A 23,652-nucleotide genomic window follows, 5' to 3' on the forward strand; every position below is an offset into this window, starting at 1 on the left:
TGGAAGCAAAGCATTTCAGATAAGACCTGCTCTTGAAATACATTCCAATCTGGGAAGAGAGCAGCCAAAATCATTCACACAAAATGTGTGGGAGAAAGAGACTTACAAATGTACCTTTGAGTTAACACACACATATGGATTAATACAAGCTGTGTAATAACTGATTTTCTGCATAGATATGGTCTTTTCTAGTTTGCAAGAAAGCTCTTAGGATGTCTATATGTACAAACTCCAGAGCTGCAGGGTATCCACAAACAAGGATGCTTGTTTCAAGGATAATCTGGAAATACAGCTGATCTGGAAATAGACTCAGCTACCAAAAGGAGATGATGGGGTAGGAACAAAAGGGTGCAAAACTGATTTGAGGATAGTGCAAAGACTGTGCAGAGGAGTTTCTCGGTCTATGTGTGTGTGTGTATGGGCGCTGTATGTTTAACTGGATGGATGTCATTTAGTCTTTCTAATTATACTCTACAGCTTCCACTCACAGTTCTGCCAAAGTGAATGAATAGGGTGGAGGTCCTACTTCATGTACAGTATATTACTGGTGTCTTTATGTGTCTATCCATGCTGCCAAAGGCAGACAATACTGAAGTATAACGTAACTGAAACTAAAGAAATAAAAAGCATTTCCCCTTGCAAAAAGATCAAAGTCTTTCTTACACAGACATTCCTTTCGAGTCCCTCCATTTGGATAACAAGCTATCTAAAGCTTTGTTGAAATAAATTAAGGTAATGCTGCATCCACAATGTGTGGCCTTCCTTTTCCTCCAATTCACAGATAGATGCTTCCAAAAATAGGAAAGCCTTTTTTGAAGTCATCCTAGTTTGGAAATTAAACCTATTGTTACATATATTTAAAGTAAATGGCTCTGTTCTAATGTTGCCCAAGCATACTGTTTAATGAGGACATTTTGGAGCTGTTCTTCAGTAATGTGGCTTTTTCCATTTCAGAATAATTTGTCATTGTCTGGCTATTTCCATGTGCAGCTCTGATTCCAATGGGCAAGGTGCTTCCAATTTCTGCCTCCTGTTATTTAATGGGTTTCCGATATAGAGATGGACAATTACTTAAATTTATTCAAAACTTTTGAAAGTTTGGAGACTATGTGAGAAGATATTTGTATCTATTCACTACCAAAAATCTCTATATTTCAAAGAATTCTAAAATGCTGATGTGCTTAAACTTTTTTTTTTTTTTTTACAGAAGCCATGTAGTTTCTCCCTCTATGTTGGTTCTTATAGAACAGTGTTTCTCAAACATGTTGGCTGGGGAATTCTGGAAACTGACATCCATACATCTTAAAATTGCCAAGTTTGAGAAAGGCTCTTCTGGATGGCTGGTAACTTTAGCTTTGATATAATTTACCACCAATTTATACAGAGAAGATGATAGGCTAATAATTCTCTAATTTTTAAAAACTGTTTGAAAAAATTATTGTTATATTGGCTTTGTTCAATTTTCTGGAAAGTTCCGATAAGTATATTTTAATGCAATGTCAAGCTTTAATAGGAAATCAGTAAAACCACATTTGTGCTTCCTGTAGGCTAATGCTACTAAAATCTATTGGTTTTTAGTTGCAATGGGTCAATTAGTCCCAGAATGTTATTTCTCACATTTCTATTTACCTCTGGCCAGACACCTTTTCCTAAACATAGTCTCAAGTATTGGCATCTATCCAATGGTGTCTGAAGTGGAAACTTGAGCAAAGGATTAATTTTACTTATTTGCTCTTGCCATCTCTTCCTCCAATTGTTTTCCCATACTTTTTTCCAAAGGCACTTTTCCAAAACGCAACTGGACTATATTTTTTCCTTGAGGACGATGTTTCATTTCTCATCTAAGAAGCTTCTTCATTCTGAAGTGAAACAACTTCCTTCAAAAATTGCCTTTTGAAAAAGCGCCTTTGAGACAACCATGACCTGAAGAAGACTGAGAATCTCCATAGATTTTTATTATGCATTTCTTATTTTAGAATCCAGCCATCTTCTTAACTGGATTTCTGAAAATCTATTTTGTTTGTTAGACTGTTAATAATATAACCTTCAAAATATTTTTCATACTAACCTTATCTGTTTTTTTTTTAATTAACATACATTTAAATTAACTTATTTCTTAGGACACATTTCAAGGAATGTAACAGTATATCTTGTCATTTTTAGATTCTTTTACAGCTTATCAGCCATAGTGGCTTCCTCCTCTTGGAGATGTTATAATAATTATCTTAATCTGTATGGTATAATCTATCTACTGTGATGGTCTTAAAGAAATTTCAGTTGATGTACTTCCTGTTTCTTCTTAATAAGCCCTTCTGAAATTAAATGTGACTATATTTTACCTAGTAATTGCATATATCTGGTATGGCAGTGATGGGATTAAATTTTTTTTACTACCGGTTCTGTGGGCATGGCTTGGTGGGCATGGCAGGGGAAGGATACTGTAAAATCTCCAGTGAGAGGTGGTATTTGCCGGTTCTCTGAACTACTCAAAATTTCCGCTGCCGGTTCTCCAGAACTGGTCAGAACCTGATTAATACCACCTCTGTGGTATGGTATCTGATTCTGGACACCACACTTTTAACCACTGGGTTAAAACTTCAACAAGTAGGTTCAGAGTAGATACCAGGAAGAAATTCCTGAGTGTATGAGTTGTCAGCCAGAAAAATAGGCTGCCTCGTGAAGTGATGCATTCTTTTCACAGGAGGTTTTCACACAAAGGCTGGGTAATCATGTCAAAGATGGTCCAATAGATCATGCCAGGAGTTAGATTAGGTGACTTCTAAGATCCCTTGTAGATCTATATTTCTGTGATTAGGGATTAATGGATACCTCTCTATTTTGCAATCTGCTTTTAGAGTTAGATTTATTAAATCAGCAAAATTATATAGGAGTGTTTCTGAATTTAGCAAATTTCTGGTTTATTTTTTTCTAATTAAAATTAGATTGGAAATTCAGATTGGAAATTCAGATTGGATTAGGATCAGATAGAAATAGTGTTTAGTTTTAGAAGATTTATGTATGGTTAAAATATCCATACAGTCTGCTTGTTTCTCATGTCACTTTTTAGACTTTTTAGATCAGATCACGATGGACCACATCAATGGCACCTTGGTGAGTTTAATAATAAATTAAATTTGCACATCCTTTGTTACATGTATACAGTAGATGCACAATAAAAAACTACTATCATTCACATTGAAGTACATTTACTGAAAATACTCTACCCATATTAATAATGCTACAAAGTCTGTGGTTGAGGCCATAGCTACTGATAGGCTGGTCAAGATTTCTGCTCTCCTTTCAAAGTGACCATGGAGCAGGTAGGCTTTTAAGCAGAGTTTTCTTCTCTATAAAAGTCCAGTCAATATCTTTCTGGTTCTAAATTACTTTAAGAGCTTGATATTAATAGACATTAATAGAACAGTAGTAATATTTCTGTATTTAACAGTGTCAAGAACGTAAGAAAAAAAATCACAGGGTAAGAGTTACTATAATGCATAGGATTATAGCTAAAGAAGCTTTACAAAACAGGTATTTTCTATCATCTCAACATATAAATGCTCTGTCTTACATATTGGCAAAAATAATAATCAGAAAATAAAATACAAGCTGAATAGTCAAGACCTTGTTGATGATCCAAACTCTGTCAGGGACCTTGGAGTACTCATCTCTAATGCCCTAAGTGCTAGAGCCCACTGTAACTACATAGCCAAAAAGGCAGTAAGAGTTTTTAACCTAATCCTGCATAGCTTTTTCTCTGGTAATATCACATTACTAACTAGGGCGTACAAAACATTAGCTAGATCAATACTTGAATACAGCTGATCAGTCTGGAACCCGCATTACGTATCTGATATTAGCACAGTTGAGAAAGTCCAGAAATATTTCACAAGAAGAGTTCTCCACTCCTCTACTCGTTGCAGAATACCTTATGCCACCAGACTTGAAATTCTAGACCTAGAACACCTAGAACTATGCCACCTTTGGTTCCATATAAGTATAGTACATAAAATTATATATTGCAATGTCCTATCTGTCAATGAATACTTCAGCTTCAACCATAACAATACAAGAGCACACAATAGATACAAACTCAAGGTTAACCGCACCAAATTTGATTGCAGGAAATACAACTTCAGCAACAGAGTGGTCAGTGTGTGGAATACTCTACCTGGCTCTGTGGTTTCTTCCCCAAACCCCCAAAACTTTAACCTTAGACTGTCTACTATTGACCTCATCCCTTTCCTAAGAGGTCTGTAGGGGGCATGCATAAGCGCACCAACGTGCCTACCATCCCTGTCCTATTTTCTTTTTATTTTTCCTATATGTATCCAATTCATGTATTCATTACTATGTCTATACTTATACCTGTAATCTTATAATCGCTTGACAAATAAATAAATAAAATAAAATCTCCTAGACCAGGGTTCACCAACCACTAGGCACTGGTTTGTGGAAGACAATTTTTCTACAGAAGTGGGCTGGCGTGGGGGGAGGACAACCTAGATCTCTCCCATGTGCACTTTTACAGTGGAGTTCACACACTAGGAGAATCTGATACCTGATATGATGTAAGGTAGAGCTGAGGCAGTGATGCTAGTGCTGGGGAGCAGCTGCATGTACAGACAAAGCTTCACTTGCTCACCTGTCACTCACCTCTAGCTATGCAGCCCTATTCCTACCATGCCACAAACTAGTACTGGTTTGTGGCTCGGGGGATTGGGGACCTCTGTCCTAGGCCACAGGGAAAGGATCAGTGTGTTATGATATAATCATTACAGGCAGAAAACTCACTGAAAGAAACACCAATAACTGGAGAGAATTCAAATAATTATTTTATTATTTCAAAGCTAACAAGTTTTAGCAAGTCACTAGTGTCTTATATTTAGATGAGCCAAAAGCAAGAGCTTCAAAGTTACATATATTTTGCATAGAATGTACATTAAATGAGAGTTAAGCAAGCCTGTACACTAAAAGTAGATTGTAATGGACAGAATTGCTTATAACTGATAAGGAAAAAAAAGATAACTTTAAGAGAGAAATGAATAGGTGAGAGATAGTTACAGATACATTCTTTGGAATGCAACATGGCAGCTTGAACATGCCGGAAACTCCAAGACTGTAATTGCAAGCTGACCCTGTATTTTACTGTGAAAAGTGTGTGTGTGTGTGTGTGTGCGTGTGCGTGTGTGTGTGTGTGTGTGTGTGTGTTTGTGTGTGTGTGAGAGAGAGAGAGGAGGGAGGGAGAGGGAGCGAGGGAGAGAGAGACGGGGGCACAGTAGTGTAGATCTTAGTTCTAGGCATACATTTTATAGGCAATTAGTATAAATTAGTATTAGTATTGGCATCATAATAAGAGTTCCTTATTTAAGTGGAACATCAGAGAAATACAACATTTAATGCAATAGTCTTTAAAATGATGATATAGAATAGTAGTATAATTAAGTTAAACTCTTATTCTAAATCGTTAAAATTGAAGAGAGATAAAATAATGGCACACACCCATTTGAGAAGAATCCATAAACTGTAATACTAGACTTAAACTGGTTTGTAAATCAATGTCTCAAGCCTTTGAGAAACCAATGTAGGCAGGCCTAAAGAAGAAAAAATAAATTTCATCCAAGAATTAAGGAGATAGAACTGGGCTCTGCCATTCACAGAAACCAAATCTGTCTTTAACCATAAAACAGCATTCTTAATGCATCTTCGAACTTAGAATTGCTCTTATAAATTCAAATTGTATCACTTCCAGGAGGTTAAACTTTGCAAAAATGCAAATTGGAACACCATAAAGAAGCTGAGAAATGACCTTAGCAAGAAGAACCTTTCAAACTGCAGGAATGAAATGCCTCCCCTTTGAATAGAAGAATGTCTAGACCAGGGTGTCCAACCTTGCAACTTTAAGACTTGTGGACTTCAACTCCCAGAGAGTTCCTCAGCCAGCAAGCTGGCTGAGAACTCTGGGAGTTGAAGTCCACAAGTCTTAAAATTGCCAAGGTTGGACACCCCTGGTCTAGACAGTTGGGGAACTCTGTTGGGCCCCACTTGCCCAATAAGAGAAATTTGCAATCTAAGATAAGGAAGTATGGAACTGCACCTCAAGATACAAATATGTATCTATTGGTTTCCCATTAATTTGCCAGGTATGTAGCCTACTGTTGTGTCATGCAAACACAAAACTTTAGTTTTTTGATAGGTTATTACAAGTTGTTCTTTTTTTTAGCAAAAGGAAGCCAATGCCCTCACTGCTCTTCTCATTTCCATCTGGGAAACGGCTTCCAACAAGCAAAGTCAATGGGAGAAGCTGTACTTATTTAATGGACACATGATTTATTTAGCAACTGCGGTGATTTACTTGAAAACCACGGCAAAAAAAGGTCATAAAACTGGGTGTAACTCACTTAACAACCGCCTTGCTTCACAATGGAATTTCCAGTCCCAGTTGTGTTCATAAGTCAAGTATTATCTGTAACAATGCAGGCACAGTAAACTGGAGGTGGTTAGTTGGGTGAGAAACAAAAGTCCAACCCCATTACTGTCCGGGCTCTTGGTTTTTAACCTTTATTTACTCACTGTTAATTTTAATGCTTTTATATTTATGCTTTTATGCCACTGTAAGCTGCCCAGAGTCGTTTTGGATAGTGAGATGGTTAGGATATAAATTTAATAAATAATTAATAAACAAATTAGCAATTATACCTGTAGATCCTTTGCAGATGAAACACTTCCTTAAAGCCAAGAGACAGACACCAGTGGTTCTGGTGTCATAGCTGTTATTTCAAGATGTTTGGAGCCGTTTATTTGGAATGAGGAGGTGGGAACCGTCCTCCTGTAATAATTTGTACTACTTGTTCTATTTTTAACTGCCCTCTTTAGAGATTAATCCTTGGAGCTACTATGATAGGAAAAATGCACAAATAGCATTAAAAGCCTAAGAAGCTGCCCCCAGGGCCTCTTAAGAACTTGCAACCCAGCCGTACATTCATTATCTGCTGGAAGGAGAAGTTGGCTGTTTTTAACTCATGTGTGTACTGAGTTAAAATATTAATTACTTTAAGTTTTCATTAATTTGATTTTTAATTACATGTTTCACTTACCTTAAGGCAAGTCTACTTTTAGGCTGATCCCGCCCATTTCTGGGGGAGAAATGTCACTCATTATCTGAGTGCACCTATTCTCAGCCAAAAGAGATTAAGAGTTGGCACCATAATAGTGATGCCAATACCTTTGATTGATATAGTGCAGCATAGCCGGGGTGGGATACGACAGGGTTAACTATCAGTTCGGGATTTACGAGCTTCCCTGCAGGCTGCGAGCCGCGCATCTGTAAATCGTCATCAGCAGCTGCCTGCAGAGAAGCAGCCTTTGAAACAGCCCTCTTTTCTTGCTTTTCTAATTGCAGCTGTGCCTCATTCGGCAGCTGAGTTGAAAAATCAGGAAATAAAGATGAGGTAAGAGCCCGGGTGGGTGGGCAGGCAAAAACATCAGCAGACATAGAACCGGTTCTATGTCTGCTGCTCTTCAGAGCTACCAGTTCTACAGAGGTGGACAGAACCGGTAGAAACCCACCTCTGACCAGAGCAGTCCTTAGCAGTCCTTCACTACCTCTGCTATGGTGCAAAAGCTAAGCAGGGCCAGGATGAGTGGAGTACAGGGAATCCCAGAGTTGTAAGCTAGATTGGAAAGATGAAAAATAATGTGGAAAAAGGTAGTGGTCAACCAGATATGCATGTTTCTAAAATAATTGTAGGAACATGTCTTTGAAATCCAACAGGTAAGCACATTTTATCTAAACATTATATGGATTTGAAATCTGTAAAATGCAAAGAAGAATGTAAAACATGTACAGTATGTACAAAGTTGGAATTTTTCAGAATGTTACAACATGATTTACAACTAAAAATATATATGTAAGTACAGAACACAATATGAACACAATTAGTTCTCTACTTACAACTATTCATTTAGTTACCATTTGACCAACAGCACAGGAAAAAGTGACTTATGACCAGTGGTGGGATTCAATTTTTTTTACTACCGGGTCTGTGGGTGCGGCTTGGTGGGCGTGGCAGGGGAAGGATACTATAAAATCCTCATTCCCTCCCCACCCCACTAACCTGCTTTCCAGCTCTGTTCTCCTGTGCAGGTCAACAAAAGAAGACCCAGCCGATCAGCTGGGACTCAATGGGAGGCAGAAAATAAATGGTGGCAGGGGCAGTCAGAGGTGGTATTTGCCAGTTCTCTGAACTACTCAAAATTTCTGCTACCGGTTCTCCAGAGCTGGTCAGAATACCACCTCTGCTTATGACCATTGTTCACATTTTCACTTTTAAAATGTTCCAGGAAAGGCTACAACTTATATACCAACTGAAGTTGAACCCTTCTGGACACAACTTACATTTCTCTCAGAAAGAGCTGTGAATCCATGAGAATGTCCATGTGGTAGGCCAACTCCTTCTGCGGGACATAACAGTCAAATTTGATACAGTCCTGTAATTGATGGGCTTCTGATTAAACAGCTATTTCATTTTACTAAGGTTCAATCTGAGGCAGTTTCTGCCCACTAAATCCTAACAAGGCACTGGGTTGGATTCCCACTGCATCCCTATTTGGCCATGAATGAGACAACTACTTTCTTTTCTACCAATTTCTTTTACCCTTCTTTCCGAATTTTAAATGATCCACTTCTGGTTGTCCCATGAATTCAGACACCTTGATACTAAACTGGATCTTAGCCCAAAGATGATACTTGAGTGTGAACCTGCTATGGAGGGTTAATAAGGTGAACCCTTGACTGCCAATTATAAACATGGCCATAAGGTGGAAAGATAGTTTTTTTTCATTCCTGAGTAGCTGCTAGCTTAAGCAGTGATGTCTACTATGGCTCTTCCAATTTAATTCTGTTTTTCTGCTCTTCTGTCAGGTCTTAATCTGAGTCATTCGTTGCCAGGCATTAGCTTCAACATCTAACCAAAATGGATACCTAATGCTGGGTTTATAGCTGTCATTTTATATGCCCTTTTCAATATAACCTCATGTCTAACTAGATTTAGAGAAGGTTCTTTTCATAAGAACCATTATTTTTCTTATTAGATTAGCCTTTCTCGCTAGTAATGATTCAGTTTTAATCCCATAAGCATGCAATAAAGAATATTTTAAAACTCCAGTGACTTATGGAGCCAATAGGTGCAGAGAGCATGAGAGAGTGATGGAAGCAGAATGTTATTAAAATAAATGGCTCTGGGCTTATCCTGGAGTAATGGTGAACTTTCACTGTCACAAAAGGTGAACTAAGCTTGTTCTCTCCAGCTGCCTTAATGGCATGTCATGTTCCTTCTGTCTGCTGCTTATGAATGGTACACAGGAACTCCACAAGGTTATTGTAGCAACTAATTCAGAACAAACTAAGACGTTGATGGGGTAATCTGACATTTCTTAGCCATATTTTCCTCAAGGAGTTGTGAAACAAAAATACTAGGCATATGTTTATGTATACATGTGATTCCCTTAATGCAGGTGGATAGCTGCATCTGGCTACCCTAGCATTCCGCTTGCAGTCTCCTAATACCTTAAGATCATGTTTTCAAAATTTGATAGCAGAATATAGCAATAGCACTTAGACTTATATACCACTTTATAGTGCTTTACAGCCCTCTCTAAGTGGTTTACAGAGTCAGCATATTTCCCCCAGCAATCTGGGTCCTCATTTTATCCACATCGGAAGGATGGAAGGATGAGTCAACCTTGAGCCTGGTGAGATTCGATCTGCCAAATTGCAGGCAGCTGGCAGTCAGCAGAAGTAGTTTGCAGTACTATGTAATTATTAATAGGAAATATTGTGTTGCTCCGGGCGGCAAACAGGAAAATAGGACCCTCTGAGAGACAAACTGGTCCTATTTTCACTCTTAAACTATCCCCACTCCAAAATCATTTTGCTACTCAGTTTTGTTAATGTGATCTTGAGTGTGTGTGTGTGTGTTGTGTGTGTGTGTGTGTATGGTGGGGATGGATGAAAATTGGAGTTTTCTTTTCAGATGTCTTCCAGTCTGATACCCACCCATTTACATTGCAAAAGTTACAAATTGCATGGAAAAAAATAAGTTCTGTTCTTCCTTGTGAGCTGCTCCCTCTACTGTTAATGTCACATGAAGCCCTCCAATTGATTGAAGGAAGCCTGTTCTAACCCTTGATCCTTTGAAATTTGTTCAAAGTTTTGAATAAAAAAATTGCTCTAATTGGGATTGTGCATATGAGGATGAGAGGGAGGTATTATTCCACCCATGCATGCTGCTTTCTACTTGAAGCTGTTGTTTACTCCAAAAAGAAGATTGAATTAATACAATTGGAACTGAGGTTGTTGCTGTTAATACTGTCTTGGGGGAAATTTTCAGTCGGATTACACTAAGGAGGAAAAGATTTAGCACCTTTTCTCACTTGGCATGTTTAATCTTGATTAATCAACTCACAGTTGACCTTCCTGCAATGTGATTAATCAATTCACAGTTGATCTTCCTGGAACTTCCAGAAATCTTTAATGCAGATTGAGGGGGAGGGAGGAAACAGCTGGTGGCTATGTTGGCTGACTCCTGGCCAATAAACAATATTATTCAATGTACTGTATTGGAAGGCATCAAGTTGGAAAATGTTAATTGGCAAGACTTAAAATGACTTTTTAAAAAATCTACCCACCACAAACTAAAGCAGATAATACCAGATTAGATTATCAACAGAATTAAATGTATCATCTTGTACCCTCATATTACACATACCCTGATGGCTGCAATATATAGAGTACTAGAGATAAATCAATTAAATATCTAGATCTGGTTCTTGAAAATAACTCAGCTGCAGCTGTCACAACGGCAACAGCTGTCCTGATTTTGCCCCCTTCTCCGATGTTTCCGCATTTCCCTCTTTTTGTATTTCCATGGGATTTTGACTGCAGGTTGACAGCAGTAGTGTGCCCCAGATCTCCATGCTGCTCTGTGAAGCAGCAGAGCTGGTTTTCTTCAGTCTTGACATCTGTAGCTATGGATTTAGTGCCCACTCAAACAATGCGGTATTGGTTGGCATACAATAAACCGGTCAATAAAAGTATCTAAAGCAAAATAAACAATAACAGAAAATCAATACAAGCAATTATTCAGTTTTTAGAAACTAAACTTATTGCAGTCTCCCAGATGGCAGCTGTAATCATCCTGACCGAAATGCTCAAGGCAAGAGCCTGGCTTTCGTGGTCTGTCTATCAAGGGATTGGATGGGCAGATCATTCCAGAAGGTAAGCGCATGAAAAAAGGGGCTTAGCATTGGGCTGGTTTCATGCTAGCATGAGCTCCTGATGAGCCCCATCTCATGATTTCTTGGCCTTCTCCCCTTGCAATTAACCGTGGTGTTTCAAGGGCAGTTAGTCAAGCAGTGCCCATGTTTCTGAAAATGTTTGACTTTGTGCAAACCCAGGAACATATAGCATGTTCTCGTCAGGAGGCCAATTTTGGTGCTCCCTGATTGATCATGGGGAAAAACATTAACCAGCTCTGCTGAAACTTCAAGTGATAATCTTTGTCTTCACAGGAAGTGAAGTAGGTCACTTTTCTAGCTCCCAGGTCCAAGAATAACCATTTACCTCTCCCTTGCTAACATTCATTTTTAGTTTAGTGTATTTCTTTTGATTCAGGCTGTCTTCACTTCAAAGCAACTATTCAACAGTTGTGCAACATCTCCCAATTCAAATGGAATAGAAGATCAGAATGTGAGTCTTTAATAAGCAGCTGACAGGAACAGATTATAGTAATTGTAATACAATGTTTTCATTTCCTGCTGCACCAAAATATTATGGTCAACACGAGCAAAATCTGCTAAGGGATCTAAGATGTTCAACATGATACCTCTTCCCCATTTCTCTCTGACCGCAGTCAGGGCAAACAAGTTTCTAGTGAGACTGGAATGCATCTATAGATATTCAGCCTTCTTAAAGTCTGGAGGTGGGCAGGAGCACTGTTTCTAATTCTTGGCTAAAGAAAAAGTTATTGGTTAGTCAGTGGATGATAGTTATCCAGATCCAGGAAGTACTCCTTAAGGCAAGAGTACTTATGCTTCTTCTGTTTTTTAGAATAGTTACCCTAATTACTCATAATGTGATATTATAATAGCACAGAATCAGCAGGACAGAAAAGTACTGGAATATCATCTCATTAAAAAACATCTGGGGATTGTCTGTGAGAAACACCAAATGGGTGCTCTGTTAGGTGTTTGAGACCCAACATCTTCCCCACCTAAACTAGGAAAAGTAGTGTCTGGGCTTGAAAAATCTGAAGTCCTAAGATTCTTCCATTATCTGCGCTAAGGCTTGCTATTAAAGATTGAGTCAGGATTTCATTGAAACCGTAAACCACCTTCCTTAGAGAACTGTGAAAATATTTACAGACCCCCTCACATCCCGGACATAAACTGTTTCAACTCCTACCCTCAAGATGATGCTATAGGGCCCTGCACACCAGAACAACTTCTATTACTATTAATCTTCTCATCACTCCTTATCACCCATCCCCTCCCACTTGTGACTGGATGACTGTAACTTTGTCACTTGTATCCTTATGATGTATATTGACTGTTTCCTAGTATGATTTGATAGGGCCCTGCACACCAGAACACAGACCAGAACAACTAGATACAAGGACAGGTTTTTCCTGAACGCCATTATTTTGCTAAACAAATAATTCCCTCAACACTGTCCAACTATTTACTAAGTCTGCACTTCTATTACTATTAATCTTCTCATCACTCCTTATCACCCATCCCCTCCCACTTATGACTGTATGACTGTAACTTTGTCGCTTGTATCCTTACAATTTATATTGACTGTTTCCTAGTATGATTTGATTGCTTATTGTACCCTATGACTATTATTAAGTGTTGTACCTTATGATTCTTGACGAATGTATCTTTTCTTTTATGTACACTGAGAGCATTTGTGCCAAGACAAATTCCTTGTGTGTCCAATCATACTTGGCCAATAAAAAATTCTATCTATCTATCTATCTATCTATCTATCTATCTATCTATCTATCTATCTATCTATCTATCTATCATCTATCTATCTATCTATCTATCTATCTATCTATCTATCTATCTATCTATCTATCTATCTATCTACCTACCTACCTACCTACCTACCTATCTATCCTTAGAACATCATAGGCCACAAGCTGGAAAATATGAGACACCCATTGTCATAGCCATTATCCCTTTTTGGGGAGAGATTATTGCAATTTTTATATTCCAAAAATTAATATATAAAGGATTCATAAATGCTTGGGAATTTTCCCAGGCACAATGATTATAATTCTGTTAGCTTGGGTTTTTTTTTGTTACTTTCAGGTTGACTAACATTATGTGTGACAATTCTGTTTTTCACTGCAATTGTTTTTTCAGAGATATGTAGCTTTCTCTCCCTGTTTCTACTTTAAAATAAATTTCAAGGCTACACATTGTATTGTAGCTCTTTTCATGCAGTTCGTATAGTGACCATTCAAACTTGCATTGTCATGGCATCATCACGTGATGTATTAGGACTTTCCCCCCTTCTCTAAACTGGGTGGGGGCGGGCCCAGCATGTGACGCATTTGGCCTGAGGACCACGAGTTTGACACCCCTGTTACAACAGCATTGAAAAAAGTGACATGACCTTTTTTTGCACTTGTGACCATTGTAGCATCCCCATGGTCACATGATCAGAATTCAGATGTTTGGCAACTGGTTCATGATTATGACGGTTGCAGTTTCCTGGGGTCACATGACCCCCCCTTTGTGACCTTCTGGCAAGCAAAGTCAATTGGGAAACCAGATTCACTTAACAACCTTGCTACTAATTTAGTTACTGCAGTGATTCACGTAACATCTTTACTCCAACCCTCACCTTGATGCTTTTGATTGTGGGTCAGTTTCAAGTTGTTTCATGTGGGATTGGGAACAGATAGGAAGTGCCATGAACTAAGCACTGATAATTGGGGTGGGGGAAGAGAAATAAGTTGGGGGAATATGCAAAAGAGCACAATAAAAATATTGATGTCCTGGCCTCATGAATGGCAGCTTTTTCTGGGTTATTACTGCACTAAATCTGTCAAACTAATTCCACTCTCATAAATTCAGCCCAAGACTAGAATATCAAGAGCAAACTCTCCAAGAAACACCATCCAGATGAGTAATAAAAGGAAAGGCCTAGAGACAAACAAAGTCAAATGGAAAAGATATCTTCTAGCAAGCAGTTTGTTAGACTGGGAGTCAAGGCAGATTTACCACTAATCAATCTGTTGGATCTGCTTTGTTGTCCTGAGCTGCTCCTTGAACATTAGAAGTCTCTGACTCTATCTGAACACAGCTGGTCCTCATCAAGCCTAGTTTCTCTCAACAGGTTAATTACTGAACAACCCTACCTAGTTCAGTTGACTTGTGGTGTAGCCAGGTGTGGTGTAGCCAGGGGTGGGTTTCTACCGGTTCTGTCCACCTCTATAGAACTGTTAGCTCTGAAGAGCAGCAGACATAGAACCGGTTCTATGTCTGCTGATGTTTTTGCCCACCCGCCCACTCGGGCTCTTACCTGATCTTTATTTCCTGACTTTTCAACTTCAGCTGCCAAACGAGGCACAGCTGCAGTTAAAAAGGCAGGAAAAGAGGGCTGTTTCACAGGCTGCTTCTCTGCATGCAGCATGCTGATGACGATTTACAGGCGCGCGGCTCCAGCGTGCAGGGAAGCTCATAAATCCCAAACTGGTAGTTAACCCTGTCATATCCCACCCCTGATCCTACCGGCATAACAACCAGTTTAGTGAGCGTGCGCCAAACATGTGCTGCACTTGCGTGTGCAGTACTTGTAAAACAACTGCTGTAAGCAATAACCATCTCCTGCTGACATACAGCATTCAGCTGTGCTGCACAAAGCAACTAAGTTTGCTTTAGCGGGGAATAAAGGACCACCTAGAGCCTGGGCAAGCGGGTGGGCCCAACCGAAGAAAAGTAGATCTTCGAAGTGAACCGGTTCAGTGTCAGCTGCTCTTCAGAGTTACCGGTTCTATAGAACCGGGCCGAACAGGTAGAATCCCACCCCTGAGTGTAGCCAAGCATCTCCATGCTTCTCTATTTCCTTTTTTAGAATCCTTCTGTTCAAACAATGTTTATGCATTATTATGATAGTTATAAATTTCTTCTGGCTACTGGAACTGTCAAATTCCTTCTCTCTTCCCCCAGAAGTGAGGTTAATTCCATCCCTGTTAATGTTTTGCATGTCCCTCAAGACTTGGTTGTGTCTTCAGGCCCAAGACTCCTCACTGGTGACCAGGCAAATTTTGTAGAGGTTCTCACGCTATGACTAACATTACCTTCTCTTGTTCTTGTGCTTTTCATGGGTTTTTAATAATGAATGTTTTTACATATTTATTAGACTTTTCAAATTGTTGTTTGCTACTCAGTTATTTTTTTTGTTTGTGAAATGGACAACTGTACAAATCTGACAGATAAAGAAAAAGAAAGGAAAGGAGAGGAAGTTGAGGTTTCTGAGTAACATAAAAGATCTCAGTGAAGGACACAGCATTGGCATCTATGATGGAGAGCAGCTCACTGAAATGAAGCACCACAGCTAGATAGATAGAACTGATAAAGAAACCTCTGGCTTTTGCTGCTTTAGGCCTGGCACTTTGCAAGGTGGAAAATCCACCCCCATTCCTCTGTGGCCCTGGCACTATGGGTGAGCCCATTTCATGTTGACTTAAAATGGGAGACATTGGATATTCTCAACAGCTATCCTATGCTACTGTTAGAGCGTTTTCTTGGTTTGTTTTTCATTTTGGCTTGTTTATCCTATTTTTATTTTGTATTTAATTGTTAGTCATGTATATCTGACCGGCAGTCATATACATTTACCAAATACATACATAAATTCATTCTGATTCCACATAAAAGGCTAATGGTAGAATTAAATGGGCAGCTCTTAAAAGTAAATGATTAGCTTTTATGTAAAAGGAAATGAGTGAACAATGTATGTTTTAACAAAAAGATCAAAAGTATTCACATCTTTTTGTTTTATTGTGTTGCAAACCAAATTGTAAAATTACATGGAGATGTTTAATAAGCATTTTCTTGGGATTTTCCTTAATCATTGATTATATATGCTGGTGTGGTTTGTTTATAAATGTAGCTGGTTCATTAGTCAATGCAAAAAATGTTTACATAAAATTGCTAATAAAGTCTGCAGAAAATCTCTAGGCTAACATCTTGTTTGGACAATGTCAAACACAATTTCAAATCCATAAGCTTTTCATTTATTATTTGGAAGTACGTTTTAGTTTGGGTTTAGAGAAAAAAATTATCCCATGGTGGCAGGTGCAGAACTTAAAGTCTTGCCCTGTTGAATCCATTTCTTTAGGTGATTTCTGTAGTGTTTGAAGGATAGAATGTGCCCTGGAAGAGGGAGGGAGGAACGATGAAAGATTTCTGTATTGTTTTAAGAACATTTCATAAACAAAACAGCCATCTTGTGAGAGATTGTGGGAAGGCTGGGAAAGTAATGCAACAGAAACCAGGTGTGAACAATCTAGAAATAGAAGGCCTGTTGAGGGCTTATCAGCAAACTTGATGGCAGTAAACCTAGAAGCAATAATTTCAAAGTATAGAGAGAAACTCTGCCTTAATAAATGAATGATGGTTAGAAATAAGAAGGAAAATTAACAGAGACCAAAGTGTAGTTATGCCAAAATCTTATTCTTTCTTTCTGCAGTTATAAGAGTGTGGTGACCCCCAAACGTGCAGGGGTTGCTATTGGATGCTGCTGGCTGATCTCCTTCCTTGTGGGCATGACTCCGCTATTTGGATGGAACGCATACGCACAGAGAAACAACACCTTCAACGGCACTTGCCAATTTGACAAAGTCATCAGAATGGAATACATGGTGTATTTCAATTTCTTCGGATGGGTGTTGCCTCCACTGGTCCTTATGCTCATCATCTACATAGCAGTCTTCAAGATCATTCGCAAACAACTCAGCAAAAAGTTTGGATCCAGTTCAGCATACCCAGAAAAATATTACGGGAAGGAACTGCAAATTGCCAAGTCTCTTGCCTTGGTGCTATTCCTTTTTGCTCTGTGCTGGCTTCCTCTGCACATTTGCAACTGTATCAACCTATTTGTTTACAAACTAGATTACGAAAAGCATTTGCACATCATCACCAGTATTGCTATATGTATGACTCATTGTAACTCAGCCATGAACCCCATTGTTTATGCATTTAGGATTAAAAAATTCAGGACCACATTCCTGCAAATCTGGAACCAATATTTTTATTGCAAAGTGGACAGGAATATAAATAATATTGGAAATTCTGACATTGCTATTTAGGAGTTATGGACTGCAGTGTTTGGGGCTGCAGCCTTCAAACTGTACAGGATGATCTGTAAATATTGCTTTCATTGTCCATTGTCTCTGAGCAGGCAAAGCTCAGAGGCAACCAAGAGTATTATTTATTACTTCTACTAGCAATATTCATTGTACCACTTGGTATTCTGTTCTTAAGTTGATATATATTTACCTATTTAAAGGGGAAATATACCAACAAAAGCTGTGACATATCTTTCATTCCAATAAAGAGGAAATTAATCTCTGTGGTTTTGTTTTCCCTGTAGTGATTTGCAATATACTGTAGTAAATGTTGAAGTCTTCAACAGTTATATAAGACAATCCAGAGGAAAAAAACAAAGAGAAATATGGGGAAAAAACCTTGTCTTCAATAATTGTAAAACATGGGCACTATCTATGTTTAATATGGACAAGTATAATAACTAATAAGAGTTTGTATGAGCAACATCAGAGAAGCATTTCATATCCTCATATGTTCAGCAACTTAGTGCCAGTTGCAAGCTTATTTCAGTAGTCACTAATTATTATGGGACTTTTTTTTGCTGCCATAAATCTTTACACATACAATACCAGAATAATTCAATACATCAGCAAAAATCCAACTGAATAACAGACAACAGTGGGTTCTGCCAACTTGGTGAGATTCAAAAGGACTTCTGCAGATCTTAACTCCATCAAGGAGCCAGAGCAGAGATCTTCTCTGTGGTGGTTCCCCTCTTCTGGAGAAGTATGTCCCTGAAGATAGGGTTGGCCCATCATTGTTGTGGTTGCTGATATCTATTAAAACTTGAGTTTTCTAGACAATCTTTGGGGCAAATAAGCTGTGATGGTCCTGAGTACAGGCAGTGCCAGTTGACTGTCAAATCAAATATTTGCTATGGTCAAAAACCAGCATAAGGAGAATGGGGTACAGTTAATTAAAATAATGAAGTAATACCTCAAAGTTTTTTAAAATGATATTAATTATAAAAAGCTGAAAACTATAAAATAAATATACTGTATATATAAAAACAAAAGCCCAAAAGGGGGATGAAACATTAGATTGGTGAAGGAGGGCATACAGTTAATATATGGCAAACTAAATCTATTACAGATCATCTGGTGGGTTTTAAGCACTGCTGTGGGAAACCTGGCAACATTGTGTGTTGTGTAGTAGGTTAGTATCTGAAAGCAGCAGGGAGGTATAGAATTGGCTTGTATGCCCTTGGAATTTATGCAATAATATTGAGATGAGGCCAGTACAGGGGTTTCCGTAATACAGGCACCAGAGGAGTAAAGGCTCTGTTGTTTCTATGAGTTCAGGGTCACAGGGGCATCGCCTCTCTAGATAGGGAATTTTCTTGTATCCGTTCTCAAGGACAGCTAACAGGGAGTGACATTGTACTATACAGCGTAAAGACACTCTGATGGTTAGGCACTTTGAAATTAGTTAAGTATGCCATGGGGGAGGCATAGTAACCTGTTGGATTCACTGGCAATAAAGTTTGGGTACCTTGCTAGGTCCAGTTGACCGTGGGTTATGACATTTTTCTAATTTTGGATGGTGGGAATTGATTGCATTTTATTTTAGTACTGACAATGTAAATAATGCAGAGCTGTTATCAACTGGAGTGCCATATAAGCAGAAATAAATAATAAACAAACAAATTACTAAATACATCTTGGAGCTTTTGCTATCTCTTTGCTGCTACCTAATGATCGTGTGGAATTTTGCTACCCATATCTAGTAGCCCTTGATGCCAAGGAATTGTTTTAGGATTTCATTTCAAGTTTTCTCTTTACAACAATACAGTCTATACTAAATTGGATATGAACAGTTCTAAGGACAGTTTGATATCTTAAGATAAAAATGCTTTTACAGAAATGCAAGATTAAGGTGTTAAATTAATTGACCATTTGCTTCAAATCTGCCACCTTAATGTACCGGTAGACATCTCACTTTGTCAAGTAATAACATACATCTTCACATTTTGAATGCATGCTTCATGATTGCAGTTAACCTTGCAGTCAGGGAAATTTTTATACTCTATTAATTTGTTCCAGTGAGCTTCCTAGAAGTGAATAACTGGAAGAAGCAGGTCTTCCATTCCAGATGTTGGATTACAATTTTGAGAATCTTAGATGATTGGCTATGTTCAGGAGAAAGAGGTCAACAGATTATTTTGTAACTGATCTAGACATGCAGATGATATTAAATTCACTTTCCCTACATATGAGGAACAATTTACTATGGATAGTTCTCACTTAATGGCCAGTTGCTTATTGACCAAAGTTATGATGGACCCCCAGAAGTACTTACAGCCCAGTTTCAATGGCCACACACCTCCCCCATTATCATGTGGTTGTATCTTGGGCCCTTGACAATAGCCTTGCATTTAGTGCTATTTTTATTGTTCTGCATTCATATGACTGCATTTTTCGGCATTTTCTGCTGATTTCCCAAAATTTCTGAGGTTTCTGAAGATCCTTGGAGCAAGTCAGACCAAACCAGTTCTATGACAGCTTTTCTTCGGAGCTTTCAGTATGCCCGAACCGGCCCAAACTGGTAGCATCCCACCCCTGGTTTCCTCTAAATCAAGCGCAGCTCCTAGTAACTTCATAGATGCCTCCATGTAGTTACTGGCAACAATATTGAAGTGGTTTCCACTCCTTCCTCTGGAGTATTGTTCTGCTTCTCAGGGAAACCTCTAGACCAGGGTTGTCAAATTCCTGGCCCACAGGCCTGATGCGTCACATGCTGGCCATCCCACACCCAGTTTAGTGAAGGGGAACGTCCTGATACGTCACGTGATGCCACCATGATGACGTGAGTTTGACACCCCTGCTCTAGCCATACAGTTCCTCACCTGAGTCCAGGGTGCTGCTGGGGGTTTGCAGGGGTTCAGGAGAGCCCCCTGCTAAAATTCTGTGCAGTTTGGAGAACCCCCAAATCCCACTCCTGGCTGGCTCCCTCCCAGGAGTCCCCACATGGCCCGTTTTGATGCAAGTAAGTGTAGGTTGAACGCGGAGGCTTGAGCAGGGCAAAAAAAGGAAATGGGCTCATTTTTGGCTTCCAGAGAGCCTCCAGAGCCGGGGAGGGCAAAAATACCTCCCTGTAGTACAGAAGGTGGACTAGGCTACGCCCACCATAGCCACGTCCACCCAGCAACCGGGCAATCTTTTGCTAAAATTTTTGAGGCTTTCACCTGCCTGAGTTCTAACCAAATGCAACCCTCCTGGGTAGCTTCCAAGCCTAGATGAGGTCAGCTCAGCACTTCAACCTGCTGAGCCTCTTATGAGTTTAAGGATGACAAATGGGGAACTACCGTAATTGTGTGGGGGGGAATAAAGAATCACAATGCAAACAATATCTGCTGACAAACAAATCTTACCTAACCAGTGGCCGGAAAGAAAAGCACAAGTCCTGAATATTTTTGTGTGAACAAACTTCCCCATTCTCCAGAATTCAAAAACTCCTTTCCTGTCAAAAGAGGAAATTTTCCTGGGTGTAAGCTGTCAGCTGTTCCAATGTTTATCAACAGCAGTGGTAGCTAAATGATTTGAATTTTGAAGTGAAAATATTTCTTCCCTCTCTCTCTGGCTAAAGAAAATAGATACATTCTCTGCTGTTACCTTCATATTTGGAAGGTGCATTCTATTTCACTGCTCCCAAATATTGTAAAGCAAGAACTCTTGTCTGTGAGAGTTCCTTCAATAAAGGTATCCTGCTCTACCATTCAAATCAACAGCAAAACCAGTAACTTCACAACAACTTCACAACCTCCCCCCTTTTCCTTGGGAACCAAACATCAACCAGTCAATTTAAATTATGGATAGAATGGAATGAACTGAATTAAGCAGTGTAATGATTTATACTTAACAGCAGTTGAAATCATTGCAAAAAAAGTGGGAAAGAGTCACTCAGCCAGTTAAGCACTTCTGAAACCTCAAAAAGCACTTTGTCTTATGTATTCATTTCTTTTATAGCTTGAAATGCTGCTTTCAGGATAAAATCCCCAATGAAATCAAAAGCACTTACAATAGGGTTTAACTTTGGTGGCCTATTCAATTTGTTTCTTTGCTCCTTCCAGAATTATGCATGTCAGTTCAATGTGGGTTGGAATGCTGCAATGAATCAATTAAAAAAAATAGAAAGGTCAGAGCACAAGATCAACGAATATTCTTTGAAGTAAATATAACAATGCTTGTAATAAAGGGAGGAGATGGCTTCTTGTGGCACCCTAAACAACTCCAGTATTTATTATGATATCTCCTTTTGTTAAATAAGAGCCAAAAGGGCAATGTTGTATAGTATTTAAGGAGATGAACTTGAGCATAAAGTTAACTGATTGACTTTAGTTACTTGCTCTCACAGCGCAACCAGACTTAAAGGGTCTTGTTGGGATAAAATGAGAGGAGACCTCCCACTCCTATGTACACCCAACTGAGCTAATTAACTAAATACTAAATAAAATTGTTTATTGTCAGTTGGTAGATACATTCAGTTGATAGTTCCTTCTTTGGATATATTGAGAAAAAAAATGCTGTAAAACCTATAAAGGGTACCAACTGTAAAAATATATTTATACAAATTTCACATTTTTCTGCAAAGGTATACATATGAGCTTTGTATAGAAATCTAAGTTATACTTATCTACTTGTGACATTTCATAGCCTTTTACACAGAACTCTTCTTGTAGATGACTCTCATATATAATAGCTGTTTAATGCTGCTGTTTGCCTTCCTTTCACTGTATATATTTCAGTTCTGATATTTCTATATATGTATGTCCACATCACAGAACTGATGCTAATCATGATCTTTGGAAGGAAGTTTATTGTTGACCAGATTTGCACACTATGGACAATTAAGGGAATTAGTAAACAATTATTATGGTAATTTTCTAGTTTTAGGCATATCCAGGAATAATCATATCACAACAATGCTTAATTTTTCTTATTGATGTGATATGATTGATGTTGTGATATGATTATTCCTGGATATGCCTAAACTAGCAAATTAACTCAGCTGAATGACATGATCATTATACCAAATTATAACTTTCTTGTATCTTTTGAAGAGCAATTCCCTGTATTAAATGTTAGCTCATTATTGTATGCAATTGCTATTAGAAATTAATTCATGTAAGTCATCTTCATGGTGAAGTTGTGGGGGAGAATTTGGAAGTTGGAGTTTTTGGATGAAAATGGGATATAAATTTAACAAATAAAGAACAGAAGATTTTGATGGTACTTAATGCTCTTCTATTAGACATTCAGAAAATGGACATGTAATCGAGGTCTTTTTGAATGAGTTCTTATGAAGTAGTATAGGCACTTAACTACTAAATGCATCTCTTAAGCTGCAGAATATCCTTCCTGTTGTCAAGAAAACTGCACAGAGCAGTCATTTGTGCTGATGCCAGGAACTGAATTTGACTTTATTTTGTAGCAGAGTAAATATATGAATTGCAAAGACTCAGTGCTCATTACCGAGTGCTTCCTACTTAGTGGGCTTGCTATCATAACACTCAATCATTCAAGGTACCTATTTAGTGGCTTGCTGAAGTGAATTTGTATAAGTCAATTTGTTTTAGGAAATTGAGTCATAAATATTGTTTGTTTCTAACTCCTTAGAGAGTAAGACTATAGTGAAGTTCAACCCATGTCCAGATGTTTCACAGCATTAGCTCCAATAATAGCTTTGACCTATGAAAAACCTGATGTACCCAGCAGAATCTTTCCTGTTCAATCATTATGCTAACAATTAATCAATAATGATCATTCTCTATGTAGGATGGAATTTGTAACTTCAACTACGGTAGATGCAATCAGGTTATATCTAAAATAATATCAGACAGTTGGGGGAAAAGTGCTTCTGAAATGTAGCCATTGAAATAGTGAAGAAAACAATGTGCTATTACTCTTAATAAAAATATTAATCAAAATCAAAGGTGAAATGTTTTCACCTTCTGGAAAATCTATTTGCCCATATTTTCCAATCTTATGCAATTCCCCACCCCACCCCTTTCTGTAAAAAACAAGCCCAGGAGTAAGGTTATTTTTTTCAAAGCCTGTGTAGACTTTAATGAATGGCCTCTAGTTCTTCTGTTCAGATTTTAATTTTATCCTCACTTGCTCCCAATTTTAAAACAGTAGTTCTGTCTACAGTATGTTTTCAATCACATCCATGACTTCCAATGGAGACAGCAGTAAGTGCATAAGGTGAATATTTAGTTCTGAGATTTGATTCAAAGACACTTTGTGA

General features: G+C 38.4%; 1 protein-coding gene across 1 annotated transcript in view; it reads left to right on the forward strand.

The window, feature by feature from the left end:
* Positions 1–19,064, forward strand: part of ADORA1 (adenosine A1 receptor) — a 54,640-nt gene extending 35,576 nt beyond the window's left edge. Inside the window, exon 3 of the mRNA XM_026680856.2 lies at positions 16,769–19,064. Within this exon, the coding sequence (XP_026536641.1) occupies positions 16,769–17,387 (619 nt within the window). The 3' untranslated portion in view covers positions 17,388–19,064. The remainder of the gene's footprint in view (positions 1–16,768) is intronic.
* The last annotated feature ends 4,588 nt before the right edge of the window (positions 19,065–23,652 follow it).

The sequence above is a fragment of the Notechis scutatus genome, chromosome 3 (assembly GCF_049901735.1).
Source record: "Notechis scutatus isolate UNSWTSFEM ecotype Mainland chromosome 3, rNotScu1.2, whole genome shotgun sequence".
Taxonomy (NCBI): Eukaryota; Metazoa; Chordata; class Lepidosauria; order Squamata; family Elapidae; genus Notechis; species Notechis scutatus.